The sequence below is a fragment of the Sceloporus occidentalis genome, unplaced genomic scaffold (assembly GCF_023333645.1).
Source record: "Sceloporus occidentalis isolate IW3139 unplaced genomic scaffold, rSceOcc1.0.p SCAF_1, whole genome shotgun sequence".
NCBI lineage: Eukaryota > Metazoa > Chordata > Lepidosauria > Squamata > Phrynosomatidae > Sceloporus > Sceloporus occidentalis.
Window position 1 is genome coordinate 274,989,614 of NW_028316981.1, and position 14,181 is coordinate 275,003,794.

Genomic DNA, 14,181 nt, shown 5'->3' on the forward strand with positions numbered 1-14,181 from the left:
CTATCATCAACTTCTGCCAAAAGTTGCAATGGAGGACCTAGGGATTCCCAGAAAGAACAATTCTCTAGGCATTTGTTGTAGGTCCTCCAGCACAATTCTGTAGTCAACTTCTTGCAGATGTTGACCATAGAGTTGCCCAGGAAGACCGAGAGATTAATACAGAGGTGTCACATATTTTATAATATGTATAAAATATATACATATTGTATTTTACATTATATATATACATCTTGAGGGGGAGAGAGGCCTGTTATGTTATGTTTTATTTTGACTTTGTATTGTACTTCTTGTTGTACACCGCTTTGATCTAATTTGGAAAAGCGGTATATAAATAAACATTATTATTATTATTATTATTATTATTATTATTAGGTCCTATGCCCCTAACCGCAGTGAATGTGGAGGGTCCACTGTATTTCCTTTGAAGCAGCAGGTCTTCCTGTTTTAGTGAATGTGACAGGGGAAAGGTACCCACCCAAATAAATTCTGTCTAATTCATTAACTCTACGGGCAGCATTGCTGTTGTCATCGTAGCCTCTTACCTCACAGGAGCATGCAATCCCATGCACAGGCAATGCCATTTTCTAAGGAGCCAGACTAAGAAGATTATCGCATGCCAAATCCCCGCCAGGATACAGGTGGGTTGTAACTATCACTAACAGATCATATCGCACTGCCCCGTGCCTGGGCAGTAGGCAGCCCCTATCCAATCTGGGCTTCTCCTACAGCTTTTCAAGAATGGGAAAATCTATAGGTGACTGTTTATAACCTGCTTGGCAGAGATTTGGCATGTGATAATCTCCTAATTGTGCCAAACAGCTACTGGGCAGCAACCATAGTGGGGGGTGACATTGGTGGAAGGTCTTTCAGAGACAAAGATAGTGGCATCATAGCTAATACTTGTTGGTACTGAGCAGGAGGAAGCACAGTAAACGCCTTTTTGAATATCTTTTACCAGGAGACAAACCAAAGTGGAACAAGAGATAGTGCTAGAAGATGAGACTTCCAGATCAGAAGGCACTCATTGAGTTATTGGGGAAGTGCAGATGACAATTATGAGTAGGGCTGTGGCTAATGATGCAACTGGACTCAAGCCGAAAGGAAGTTCAGCTGTTTATATGTTCAGAGGTGAAAGGAAAGTCCAAGGCTGTACAACACATATTATAGGTACATGGAATGTGAGAAGCATGAACCAGGGGGAGCTATACAGAGTAAAACAAGAAACTGGATGTATAAACGTTGCAGTATTTGCGGGTGAGTGGATAGATGTAACAAAAGCAGTCAAAGGATATCAAAGGATATGCAAAGTTTGAGGGAATAATATCAATAAGGAAAACCCATAATCCAGGTTTATGCTGCTCCTACAGAGACAGACTTTTAGTCTGAGTGCAGCCTTTAGGACCAAAGCAAGGATGAGGAGTGAGTGCCCCCTTTTGCCGCCACCCCCCCCCCCCCCGACACAATGTGCTCTAACTCCTCATCCTTGCTTTGGTCCTAAAGGCTGCTGGTTCCCCTTGTCTTTTTTGCATGCCAATACGTTGACTGCTGCCCTCTTTTTACTCACCACAGACCTGTCCCCCCTTTCCTCACTGTCTCCCTGGTACTCCCCAATTTGGGAATCACAGGTGTAGATCATATAAAATTATGGATCACCCATAAAGAAATGGGTGTGCCACAACACTTGATTGTCCTGATGCATTACCTGTACTCAGGACAAGAAGCTACTGTTAGGACAGAACAGGGAGAAACAGAACGGTTTCCAATTGACCCTATGTATTTAACTTGTACACAGAACGTATCATACATAAAGCCGGACTAGATGTGGAGGAAGAAGGCGTGAAAATTGGAGGAAGGAACATCAACAATTTAAGATATGCAGATAACATCATACTATGGCAGAAAATAGCACAGACTTGGAATGGTTACTGAAGAAAGTCAAGGAGGAAAATGCAAAGGTAGGTTTGCAGTTGAACATCAAGAAAACAAAAATAATAGCCACAGTCCACAGATGATTTACAGAACTTTAAAACAGACAATGAAAACATTAAAATAGTTCAAGATTTCCGTACCTTGGCTTATTCATTAATCAGAATAGGGACTGCAGTCAAGAAAGCAGAAGAAGTAGCTTTGTGAGATATGTAACCTAATTGAGAGGTCTGAGTGGCGCCACAACAAACTACCATTCCCAGAATTCCCTAGCATTGAGCCAGGGCAGTTAAAGCAGGAATTTTTACATTTATGTGTTTTGAAGTTTTGTTTGGTCACAACATCCCTCCATTTTTCTTGACTGTCCTACACTTTACAGTGCTTTGTTTCCCTCTGTGGTTAGGACACTCTGGTCCCCCTGATTCTGATCAATGTTTGAGCCAAGGTCCAAAACACAGAGAACCAAATAACCCACTTTGAGACTGCTTTCGTTGCCCTGGCTCTCAATGCTAGGGGATTCTGGGAACTGTAGTTTTGTGAGACATTTAGCCTTCTCTGTTAGAGAGCTCTGGTGCTCTCTAACTACAACGGATAGGATTCTGTAAGACTGAACCAGGTCCGGAACACACAGGAGAAACAATTAAGTTTGAGACCACTTGAATTGCCCTGGTGTTCAATGCTAAGGGAATCCTGGGAAATGTAGGTTTTGTGAGACATTTAGCCTTCTCTGGTGCCACAGTCATCTCCAGCAGCCAGGTCCAGAACACACTGCAGAAATGATTCTAATTTGAGACTGCTACTAGGGAACTCAGGGGACTGCGTTTTATTCTGGCACCAGAGCTCTCTTTTTAACGCAGAAGGCCAAAGGTCTCGTGAAACACTACATTTCCCAGAATCCCCTGGCACTCTGAAAGTGGGTTACTTCTTCTGCAGTGTGTTTTGGGCCACAGGAATGACTGAGGGAGACGCTGTGCTTGTCGCAGGCTGATGACGTAGTCCGCGCGCCGTCCCAGAGCAGCCGACAGGCCCCTTCCTCTCCTTCCAGGCCCAGAAAGGCAGAGAGCCCGGGGAGAAGCGGTGACATGAGGCGGCCTCTCTGGCCGGAGGGAGACTCGGGCGGCGGGCTTTAGCGGGAGCCAGGCCCCTTCCTCCTCCTCCTCTCCTGCTCTCAGGGCGCCATGTTCCGAAGGGCCAGGTTTAGCGTCAAGCCGAACGTCAGGCCCAGTGCTGCGGGGAAGGGGAACGGCGACAGCGGCCCAGCCACTCCCGCAGCAGCCCCCGAGGCCCAGCAGGCAAGCGGCAGCCCCAGGAGCAGCAGGTAGGCGGCCCAAGGCCCATGTCCCCCTCCGGAGAAAAGGGAGGGACACTGTCAAAAGGCACTAATCTGAAAGGCAAAGGGAGGGTGTTTAGGAGTCCCTCCTGGACAGAAGGTTGAAATGGAGGACATGTCCTGGGGAAAGAGGATGACTGGTCACCCTGTCAGGGGAAGGGAGAGCCAATGTCCCCCTGCAAAGGAGAACAAGGCTCTGCAAAACGCAGGGCATCCGGGAAAATGGGAGGGTAGGACCAAACCAAAGGCAAACACTCATAGAAATGACAGTTCATGGTCCTTAGTCACGCTCCATTCTGTGGAGCCTTCTCCTTTGCAGCCAGGACACCTGGCCACTTCCCCCTCCTCTTCCAGGGCATCTCCCCCTCTCCAGGAGGGATTGCAGAATGTTTCTCATCCGCACTGCGGAAGTAATCCAGGTTGACACCACTTTAACTGCCATGGCTCAGTGCTATGGGATTCTGGGACTTGTAGTTTTGTGATACATTGAGCCTTCTCTGTCAGAGAGCTCTGGTGCCACAACAAACTGCAAATCCCAGAGATCCATAACAGTGGACCATGGCATTTAAAGTTGTGTCAGACTGGATTATTTCCACAGTATGGATGCAGCCCCAGCCCTCTTAGTGACATCCATGTTCAAGGAACAGCTCTGTGCCTTTCTCGATGCGGGTCTGTGTGTGTGTGTGTGTGTGTGTGTGTGTGCATTATCTGCAGTCTTCAGTTTAACTGACATGGTTTTGAGTCATATTTAAAGTTAAAGTTGAAGACCTGGTGATCATAGTTGTTGATCATGGAGAGGAAACAGTTGAGTGTTGTATTTGGCATTAGCTGGGATGTGAATGTGGTGTTTTGTCCTGCCATCTTTATATATTTATGGGAAGACTTTGCATTCTTTGGTTGGCTATGATGGGAAGGAAAAAGAATAAGAAAAGTCATTTGGTCTACCAGATCTGATGTTGATGGAAGTCTAATCTGGTTATAATCAGCTAGCATTTATGGGTGTGATATTGGTGTCTCCTGAAAACATAGAGTAGGAAGGTATGCCAAGGGTCATCTATTGCAACCTCTCCATGTGCAGAAATCTATCCTAAAGCATCCCTTACAGATGGTTATCCAGTCTGATAAAAAATCTCTAATGAAAGAAAATTCACCTCCTTCCGAGAGAGTCCTCAGCTGACTGTTGGACAATTGTAACCATCAAGAGATTCTTTTTGATGCTTAGCTGGAATCTCCTTTCTCATAATTTGAATCCATTGATTTGAGTCATATCTTCCGCAGCAGCAGGAAAGAAAGCTTGCTTCATCTTCCATGTGACAGCCCTTCAGATATTTGAAGATAGGGATCACTATACTTCAGTTATTGTGTCTCAGTAAACAGTGCTAAGAGTACGCACGTCATAAACTTTGCTGTGCTGTTTAGTTGTATGAGGATATTGCAAGCGTTTGGCCTTAACATACGTACATAGGTGCGTCCACTGACTGGAATAAGTCAGCATGCATTGTGCAGCATTGGCACTTGCAGTAGGGTCAAGCTCTTCTGAGATCTGGATCACTAGCTTGCAATGTACAATGATTTCAGCAGCTGAAAGATCAAGCACACTAAACTACCTCATGCATTGCATTAGAAAACATCTGATATTTGGGAACCTACAGTACAGTTTTATATAAAGAGTGTTATATTTTGTTGGTCTGTAATGTAAGACATTAGGTCCTTGCAAAGAAATGTTGTCTCTTCAGAATTCTGTAGTTAATACTAATTTACAGAGATCTTAGGAGATACAGTGGACCCTTGTTATACGCTGGGGTTTGGTTACAAGATCCCCCATGGATAACAAAATCCGTGGATGCTCAAGTTCCATTAAATATAATGACATAGCAAAATGGTGTCCCTTATAAAAAAATTGAATATCAAGGTTTGATATTTAAAATTTATACTTTTTTTGAACATTTTCAAACTGTGGATGCTTGAATTTGTGTATAAAAAATCTATGTATAAGAAGGGCCGACTGTATGTGGGAGTAGAGGTTGACTGTCCCTTGTCTGAAAATCTGAAATGCTCTAAAATCCAAAACCTTTTTCATGCGTGGCTAAGATATGATACCCTTGCTTTCTGATGGTTCAATGTGCACCAAGTACACAAAAAACTTTGTTTCATACACAAAACTTTTAAAAATATATAAAATTTCATTCAGGCAAATCTGTCTAACTCTAAAGTATTTATAAAAATAAGTGATTTTTGTGTTTAGACTTGGGTCTCATCTTCAAGATATCTCATGACATACATGCACATATTCCAAAATGTGAAAAATTCTGAAATCTGAAACATTTTTGGGCCCAGGCATTTCAGATAAGGTATACTCAATTTATACTGATACTATCTATGCACTTGTCACACTATGCAGCACTGTATGCTCTGGTGGTGCAGTGGTTAAATGCCTGTACTGCAGCCACTCACTCAAAACCATAAGGTTGCGAGTTCAATACTAGCCAGGGCTCAAGCTCAACTCAGGCTTGCATCCTTCTGATGTAGCTAAAATGAGTATCCAGCTTGTTGGGGGCAATTAGCTTACAGTTGTAACCTGCTTAGAGGCTGTTCAGTTCAGTATGAAGCAGTATATAAATGAAGCAGTTTTCTTGCTTGCTTTTATTAAAAAATTAAAGGTAGTCCACTTTGACATGATTGTCTAGTTGTGTCCAAGTGCAGGGGGTAGTGTTCATCTCTGATAATAAGCCAAAGAGGCAACTTTGTCAAAGATGGCCCTGTGGTCACGTAGCCAGCATGACTGCACAGAATGCTGTTAACTTCCCATCAAAGTGGTCCCTATTTATCTGCTTGCACTTTTACATGCTTTTGAACTGCTAGGTTGGCAGAAGCTGGGACTAGTAATGGGAGCTCATTCCATCATGCAGCGCTTGGGCCTCGAACTGCCGATCTGCCAATCTTGCAGTGGTCAGACTCAGTGCCCCAACACTATATTACTTCTGTTGAAAACCAGTCTTATTTGTTGGTATAAGTTAAAGCCTCCTGTATATGGAATTAAAAGAGCTAAAAATGTGTTCCAGTACATTTAAATTGGTAAAGAAATCTCTAATAGTACTGAGTTGTACGGTATTGCAATTTTAGATAAGACCAGTGCATTAGTATTGCATTTAGTTGGTATTTGTCAAGTTGTTTTAGCTCCCAGGTGAATTATATTATATGCAGAAATTATATTTATCTCTATTACAGGGTTTTTTCAATTGCGTAAAATGCTGGGCCAGGGTTCTAACTGGAATCTTTTTGTTTTTAAATTCTGTTTTCTGTCACTGAGTCTGCAATTGTAGTTACATATATTTCCATTTTATACATAGTTAGCCAGGAGTGAGTCTCAATTCATTCAGTAGAGTTTATGTCATAGCATCCTTCCAAGGTCGCTAAAATGAGTACCCAGACTGTTGGGGGCAAATTAGCTTACTTGCTAATTAGCTTACTTGCTGTTCACTACTATGATCTTTGGAATAGCGGTATATAAATAAAACAAATTATTATTATTATTATTATTATTATTATTAGATGTGTATGGTATTGCAGTGTAAGACTAGGACAGTGAGGAGTTGCTCCTTGAAGGTTGCAATCTGCTGTACTTTAAATAGAAGTAAGCCTGATTGAATTTAATGGCAGTTATGTCCAAGTTCATATGTATAGGATTAGGTTATAAGAATGCCAGAGATGCTTATTCATACAAAAGGTGATTAATTAACCCACTTGTTTACTGGAGTCACCAGCTGAAATTTTTTCTTAATGTTGCATCATCAGGTCATAGTAATATATTTTTCTGCCTGCAGATAATCTCATATTTTTCATACGAGTTCTAAATGTGACTCTAGTGAATCTGCTGATATCTAAATTATCTTGTCTTGTCCCCAAGAACATCGCAGACCAATATTCAATATATAACTATTAGATTGCTAACAATGAACTCTATATATTTCAGAAGTTGACATAGGCCTGTTACAGACTGCCAAAATAAAGCTGCTCCAGGTCTCTTTGGAGGTATGCTATTTAATTGATGCATGGGTCCTAAGAGTCCAGAGGTCACACCTAGGCTTGCCATATCCCGCCTGGGGGCGGGACTTTCCCGGTTTGGGGCGGGTCTGCACGGTCCCGCCCCGGTTTAGCCCTGCCCCCGGGATTGCCCCCACCCCCGGGCGAGATATGGCAAGCTAAGGGAGGCTTTCCCTCGCAGCTTGGGCCAAGGCCTGCAGGGAAAGCCTCCCTGAAGGGGAGGAGTCCCTCCCTGCTTGGGCTCCGCCCCCGCCGAGGACGGGGCCCAGGCCCAGAGGGAAAGCCTCCCTGAAGGGGAGGAGTCTGTCCCCGCTTGGGCTCCGCCCCGCGCCGAGGGCAGGGCCCAGGCCCAGAGGGAAAGCCTCCCATTCCCAGAATTCCATAGCATTCAGGCAAGACAGTTAAAGTGGTCTCAAACCAGATTATTTCTCCAGTGTAGATGCAGCCCAAGCCTTTTGCCTCTCTTATGCCTGAGATTTCAAAGCCCAGCCTTGGCACCACAACAAACTACAAATCCCAGGATTCCATAGGATGGAGTGATGAGAGTGAAAGCAGTGTGGCAGCAGCCTAAGTGTGCTTAATGCAGTTCTTAACATGGTGCACCTCTTGCCTACAGAGTCTCACAAGACTTTTTTGTTGAACAACTTGTACCCATTAACTCCATTTCATGTCTCCTTTATTTAGTGGGGAGGAATACAGACAAAACAAGTCAAAATGAAGAAAAACCAAAGTCCCTTGACCAAAGGGTTTGGTTGTGGAATAAGCCTCTGAAATATGCAAGAGGCAATGTTAAAATAAAGCCAGGTTCAATGCTCAAATGTGCTGTTTGGAATGGGGAGAGGGGGGTGGCCAGAAAAGGAAGTACATTTCCGTGATCTGTCTACGAATAATGTCAAAATGTCCTCCATTTTGATCATGCCTAAGAAACATGGATTTATATTAACATTTCTAAAAAAGCCTCAATTTTTTTGCGTGTCCTCCATTTTTTAAAATGTGTCCTACATTTGAAAATGTTGTCCTGCATTTGTCCTACATTTGTCCCGGTTTGGAGGTCCTCACTTATGGCAACCCTAGTCGCACCAAAGCCACACTCCATTCCTAAGCACCAGAGTGTAGCTTTGGTGCAGCTTCCGGATTCTTAGGATGCATGCATCATTTAAACAGCATACCTACAAAGAGACCCGAAGCAACTTTATTTTGGCAGTCTGTAACAGGCCATAGATCTATAGTAAATAAGATGTAAAATGCCTGTATATTTGTTGGATAAATTGTGATGTCTAGAAAAAAGGCAGCTCTAATATAGTATAGCTATAATATAGTATGATTGTTGTAATGATGTGGCAGTTAATTTCTTTCTTTTAAAAATAGTTCAATAATTTTCTTTAAAATATTAATGAGATTTCTTTGTCTTGGAATTTTCAGAGATGAAAAGACCAGTGAAAGTGATGGAGATTGCAGTAAACGTATGGAGATGCTTCTCCAGAGAAGAAAACGAATATCCACTGTGCCCAACCTTGCTAAACCAAGAGTTACATCCCCATCTACACAACAAGCTGTCAACTTGGCATCAAAATATTCTACGAAACAAGTACCTCATCCCCCTACTCTTGGCAGCTCTGTGCTTCAGGAGACCTCTTCTTCTGAGAAAATTAATGTGGAAAATTCACCTAAGTCTCCTGCCCTGCCTGAAAAGAAAACACCTGTGCCGCAAGTACCACAGTTTTCTCCATTTAAAAAATCTGCCAGTAAAGAGCCAAGTACATGTGTTCAAAGAAATGATGAATCACTTCAGAAGAACACATCCTCACCACTCAAGGAGAGACCCACACAGGAAAAATTAATTCAAGATGAAACAGAACAGTCAAAATCTGCTCCAGCAAAAGAGAATAATAAGTGTTCAGAACATGAGAAAATAATGAAAACTCAGACGCTAAGAAAGATGCTTAAGGAAGAGTTGAAGAAAGAAAAGGTATAGTAATATTTTTGTGATAGTCTTATAAGGAAGATGCAAAAAGGAATAGAAAGAGATGCCTAATCTGTGCATCAAACTAAAGTGCAAAGCAGACCAGCATAAAGAGCCAAGCAGGGTGGTGTGTGGGCATGCTATATGCATGCCAAACACCCCAACACCGTTCCCCAGCCGGCATCACTCACCCTGCTGACCACACAGCAGCTAATATCATGGTGTTTCTATATATAGCACAGTGTTTACCACAGAAACGGAGAAAAGCCACTGCTGCTGCCATGGAAAGGTCATCTTTTTGGGGCGGCATTTTGCTTCTTCTTTTTGGGTTGGAAAAATGCCGGATTGGGCCCACAGCGTGTGGTTGCTGCGACCCCAATCTGGTGATCAAAGCAGCAGCATCAAGCTGCTGCTTTGGGATGTCTGTTTTGCCCCTAAGTCACATCCTTGGTCTCTTTGGTTCATGTTGTCTTTACAGCAGCTCACTAGGATATTAGATAGGAGACTTTTCAGATCTTACCTGGAAATGACAGAGATTGAATCTTGTACAGTATCTTTTGCACTGATTGGGGTTTATAGGTTATAAGAGGTTATAGGTTTTTGTCATGATAACATCATGGTACCCTACAAAATGTTGTTTGCTAAAAGCTTTTAGTTTATCAAAGTAAAAACTATGCAACTTTCAGCAGCATTGGGGTTGTCTGCATGGGCCATGTTCCTCCCTGGCCTCACACCGTCCAGTTCAGACAAATTAAGGTAAAACCCTAGGACCAGGAATTGACTCGATCTTGCCATACTGGGCACAAATCTGGTAGATTTGTCCTTTAATCCAGGATAAACAGCCTTTACCCCAAGTTAGTTTGACCCCTGGTTTGCTACAGAGTTTCCTGGAAACTCCACGGCAAACCCCAACTGTTTATTTGGCCTCCTGTACTCCTTACCTTGCTGTGCTGTCACTAGTACTGAGAAGCCCTCTGTTGCCGTGTCTGACATGAAAACGGGGTGCCTGTCCATGTGGCTGCAGCCAGTTGCCCTGTTTCTGCACCAGACAAGGTGATGGGAGCTTCTCAGTACCAGTGATGGAGTGGCAAGGTAAGTAGTGTGTGCTGGTAGTGGGTGCTGGGTCGGCGATAGGTGTGTAAACACCTGCCCGTCCCTGCACTGATTTGGGTATCAATCCAGGTGAACACCAGGGCCAGAATAGCACTGGCTCAGCCTGTGTTATCCTGACCTGTCTTCTCAGCACCATTGTACACTATTTCAGACTATAGGTTTAACTTTTATTAGACCAGAGCTCTACCAGTAAAGTAGATCTGAATCTAATAATGAAGACAGATGTACAAGTAAATATATCAGTGATGTGCAGTGGATTGGCAAATATTTTGCATTCCTAATTATTGAACAACAGGAGAGATAAAAGATTCCCAGTGCCCTTACTTATGCAACTGAGGTGAAGAAAGCTTGGCATAATCAGAGGCTGATTTATATGTGGAAAGACTGATTTTTTTTTACAGGCCTATGATTGTTTGATTTGACCAAGGCTGTTTTTATGTCCTCAGCTTCCACAACAACTATTTTTTCTCTTTCAAAAAATATGAATTGCTTTTCCTGGAAGATGATAGAATTAGAAGTCTCATTTTAAATACTGTAGGTGATAGCCTACCTCCATAATATGTACACTAATCCCTTTAATTTTCAAATCAGAAATAGTTTTCTGACCACTTCTGAATATTTTTTGTACTTTTTGTTTGTACTTTTTGATAGTCAGTGCAGCCATGAGAGGCCCCCAGAGCAGAAATCTGGGTCTCAGATCTGCCAAAAGGTTCCTAGCCCTGCTTCACTTCTGCATATTGACTACAATTATCCAGTCTATTCTAAGGCTGCATTCAGAGGTATTTCCCCTTCCCTTCCATCTCCCTACAGCCCCCATACTCTCCCCAAACTGCTCTGTATGGTCCCCAACTCTCCACATACGAGGGCCAGGAGTAGAACTGCAGGAGCAGAGTAGTATCTGCTTTGCCATCTGTTTTAGTTAATAGATAGTTCACCATATGCTTGTTATCTTATAAAACTAAAACACCAAATGCATTATACTAAAGCTGCATTGAATTAATGACAATGATAAAATGAGCAGATGTGTCATTACATTACAAAGTCATTTGTTACATCTATGATTGCGTTTCAGGAGATTGTGCTAAAAATCCATGTAATCTTTTACTTCTATGTTTCATGCTCTTCTATTGAGCTCTGAAATGGGTCCATAATTCTAAATATGGGGGGGGGGGGAACCCCACAACCAACCAACCAGCTTGTAATTTTCTTTTTGTTTCATGAATACTACCATCCATCCATTTTGTTCTGGGTGCTTACACTTTATCCGTATTTGGATGTAGGCATAATTGAATGCATTTTGACTTGCTCCCAAGTTTGTGTGTATAAGACTTTAGCACTGGTCATCATGGCCTTGCTTCATGTTCTTGCCTGGGTACAAAGAGATAATATCTGAAATAGTTTCATGAATGTTTGCCTTGTCCATAAGCATCTGAAAGATTGCATCCTCCCATAACTAAAAAGATATTCTGTTGCATATCACACCATCCAGAGAGGGAAGGGTTGTGAATACATGAGGCAGGACTTTCTTTGTTGCAGCACTTCAATTCTGAAACTCATTACTAAAGGGAGTCAGGCTGTCTTCATCCTTACTGAGCTTCTAGCTGGCTGCCAAGACTGTGTTTCATATGGCCTTTAGTCTTTAAAACCAGTGTTGCCTTTGGAATTATTTCAAATATAAACTCTTCTAAAAAAGGTTTAATCTGCTTTTAAAGAATGTTTTTACTTGTTGTAGATTGCCATAGTTAAATAGTCCTTGTGTATTTCTTCAAGGTATATGTCTTCTAAATTGGAAAATTGTATCTGAAGCAACCAATTTTGTAGAAAGTTGTTTAAAGCTGAAGCTTTAACAGAAAAAAAATTACCAACAAATATTACATTTTGTGTCTAGGAACAACGGAAATATAAATCCCCCGTAACTGAAAAGAACATACCAGAGGATCGTTCAAAAATGATTATGAGAGACTTCATATACTATCTTCCAGAAAACAATCCTATGAAGCAAGTATACATTTTCTCTTTGATTATAATATCAATTTATTTTTATTAACCTGTTTTGTCCAAATTCTGCCCTTTCCCCCCAAATCTCTGAGAGCGCTATACAGTCACCCCTCCAAGTCCGTGGACTTGAAATCTGCAAAGGGGCGACTGCCATTAACCTCAGTGAGTTTATGCCCCGCATGCATGCACTCCAAAACTGTGAAACAGCCTGCTGGAAGAGATCCGTCTCACTACTACCTTGGATGCTTTCAAGAAGACACTCAAGACGGAGCTCTTCCGGCGGGCCTACCCATCTGAACTTGTTTAGGATATTCACCATCAAACCTCGAGGATGATTCTCTGTAAAAACTTCTGCAAAACGACAAGCCATCTCTAAGTGATATCATTACCGCTGACATGATGTATTTATCAAACTTTTATAGAATTGTTTTATTGAACTGTTGTATTTTATTGATTGTATTGAATGTTTTTTATTTTGTAACCCTGCCTCAATCCATAGGGAAAAGTGGGGTAATTAAATATTATTATTATTATTATTATTATTATTATTATTATTATTATTATTCAAGCCTATGGGACTGGAATATGCATGAGTTCCAAGGGGCAACTGTACATTCTTCTTGCCCCTTTTGTCCTTTTAACAATCCCGCGAGGTTGGACTGATATGAGGTGAATGGTTAAAGTCACCCAGTAGGCTTCAGGGCTAAGGAAATGGGGCTTTCAGTATCACTTAGAAATATTCCAAGCACATTTTGACTGATACAGAATTAGGTATATACCAGAATTAGCACCTGATCCAGTGTGATGTAGTGGCTTGAGCATTTGACTATGACTCTGGAGACCAGGATTCAAATCCCTGCTTGGTCATGGAAACCCACCTTGGGCAAACCACATTCTCTGAGAGGAAGAAAAAGGCAAACACCATCTGATTAAAGCTTTCCAAGAAAATCTTTTAGGGTTGCCATAAGTCGCAAATGACTTCCAGGCACACAACAACATCTGAAAATGACTAGATTGGTCATTGTAAAAAAAAAAAAAAGAAATCCTTTCTGTATGCATCTTTCACATTAATATATATTCTCAGTTTCAGATACTGGTTTATTTTCTGCTGTGAGGAAGACCTGTACAATTATCTCAGACAAACAACTGAAGCAATGATTAAAGGGTTTGATTGAACTTACTTACTGGATGATTCAAAGCTACCTAGAAGTAGATACTTTCCACCCACTCTTGCAAGACAGTACTTCATTATATTTAAAGTAGAGGAGGGAAATTCCAGCCTACTTAATCTGGCCTCTGAGCAGTGCCAATCCAGCCCAGATCTGAGGATGCTCTCCTCCTCCTCAAAACTTCATCCTCTTTGTATTCGTTCTACCCCACTCACCCTCTGATCAGGAACAGAGTGGGAAAGAAACAATCCCCTTGTTATCTTCAATTGAAATTAACATTTGTGAAGAGCTAGAATGAATAGGAAAATCCTCACTGTTACTCTGATATGCAATGGAGGTAACCGTGGTGAATTTGCATTCTCCTTTCTGGGTGAAAGGTGGGGGAGGTGAAGGCTCCCAAACCCAAGCACTACCCACTGTAAAGCTCCTGTGACTGGAGGTTGGCTCTGTGTACAGCTTTTCTCCTCTCTTGCTTTCTCCTATGTGAGGAAAGAAAGGAGGAAGTAAAGTCACTTGGGCGCGGGACAGACCGTCCAAAAAGGGCAGTCTCCTGGTGCCTAGTGTTGGTCCCTGGGGAAGCCGCAGCCTCCAGACCACAGGACTTCCCCGCGGACCAAAAAGAACCTGTGAAAAGCGGG

The 14,181-nt window shown here is 42.2% G+C and overlaps 1 protein-coding gene across 3 annotated transcripts in view; it reads left to right on the forward strand.

Annotated features, from left to right (window-relative positions):
• Nucleotides 1-2,975: 2,975 nt before the first annotated feature.
• Nucleotides 2,976-14,181, forward strand: part of BDP1 (BDP1 general transcription factor IIIB subunit) — a 79,700-nt gene continuing 68,494 nt past the window's right edge. For all 3 annotated transcript variants that reach the window (XM_089493970.1, XM_089493984.1, XM_089493978.1), the window contains exons 1-3: nt 2,976-3,244; nt 8,723-9,269; nt 12,265-12,374. In XM_089493970.1, coding sequence (XP_089350096.1) covers nt 3,105-3,244; nt 8,723-9,269; nt 12,265-12,374 — 797 coding nt within the window. In that variant the 5' untranslated portion in view covers nt 2,976-3,104. The remainder of the gene's footprint in view (nt 3,245-8,722; nt 9,270-12,264; nt 12,375-14,181) is intronic.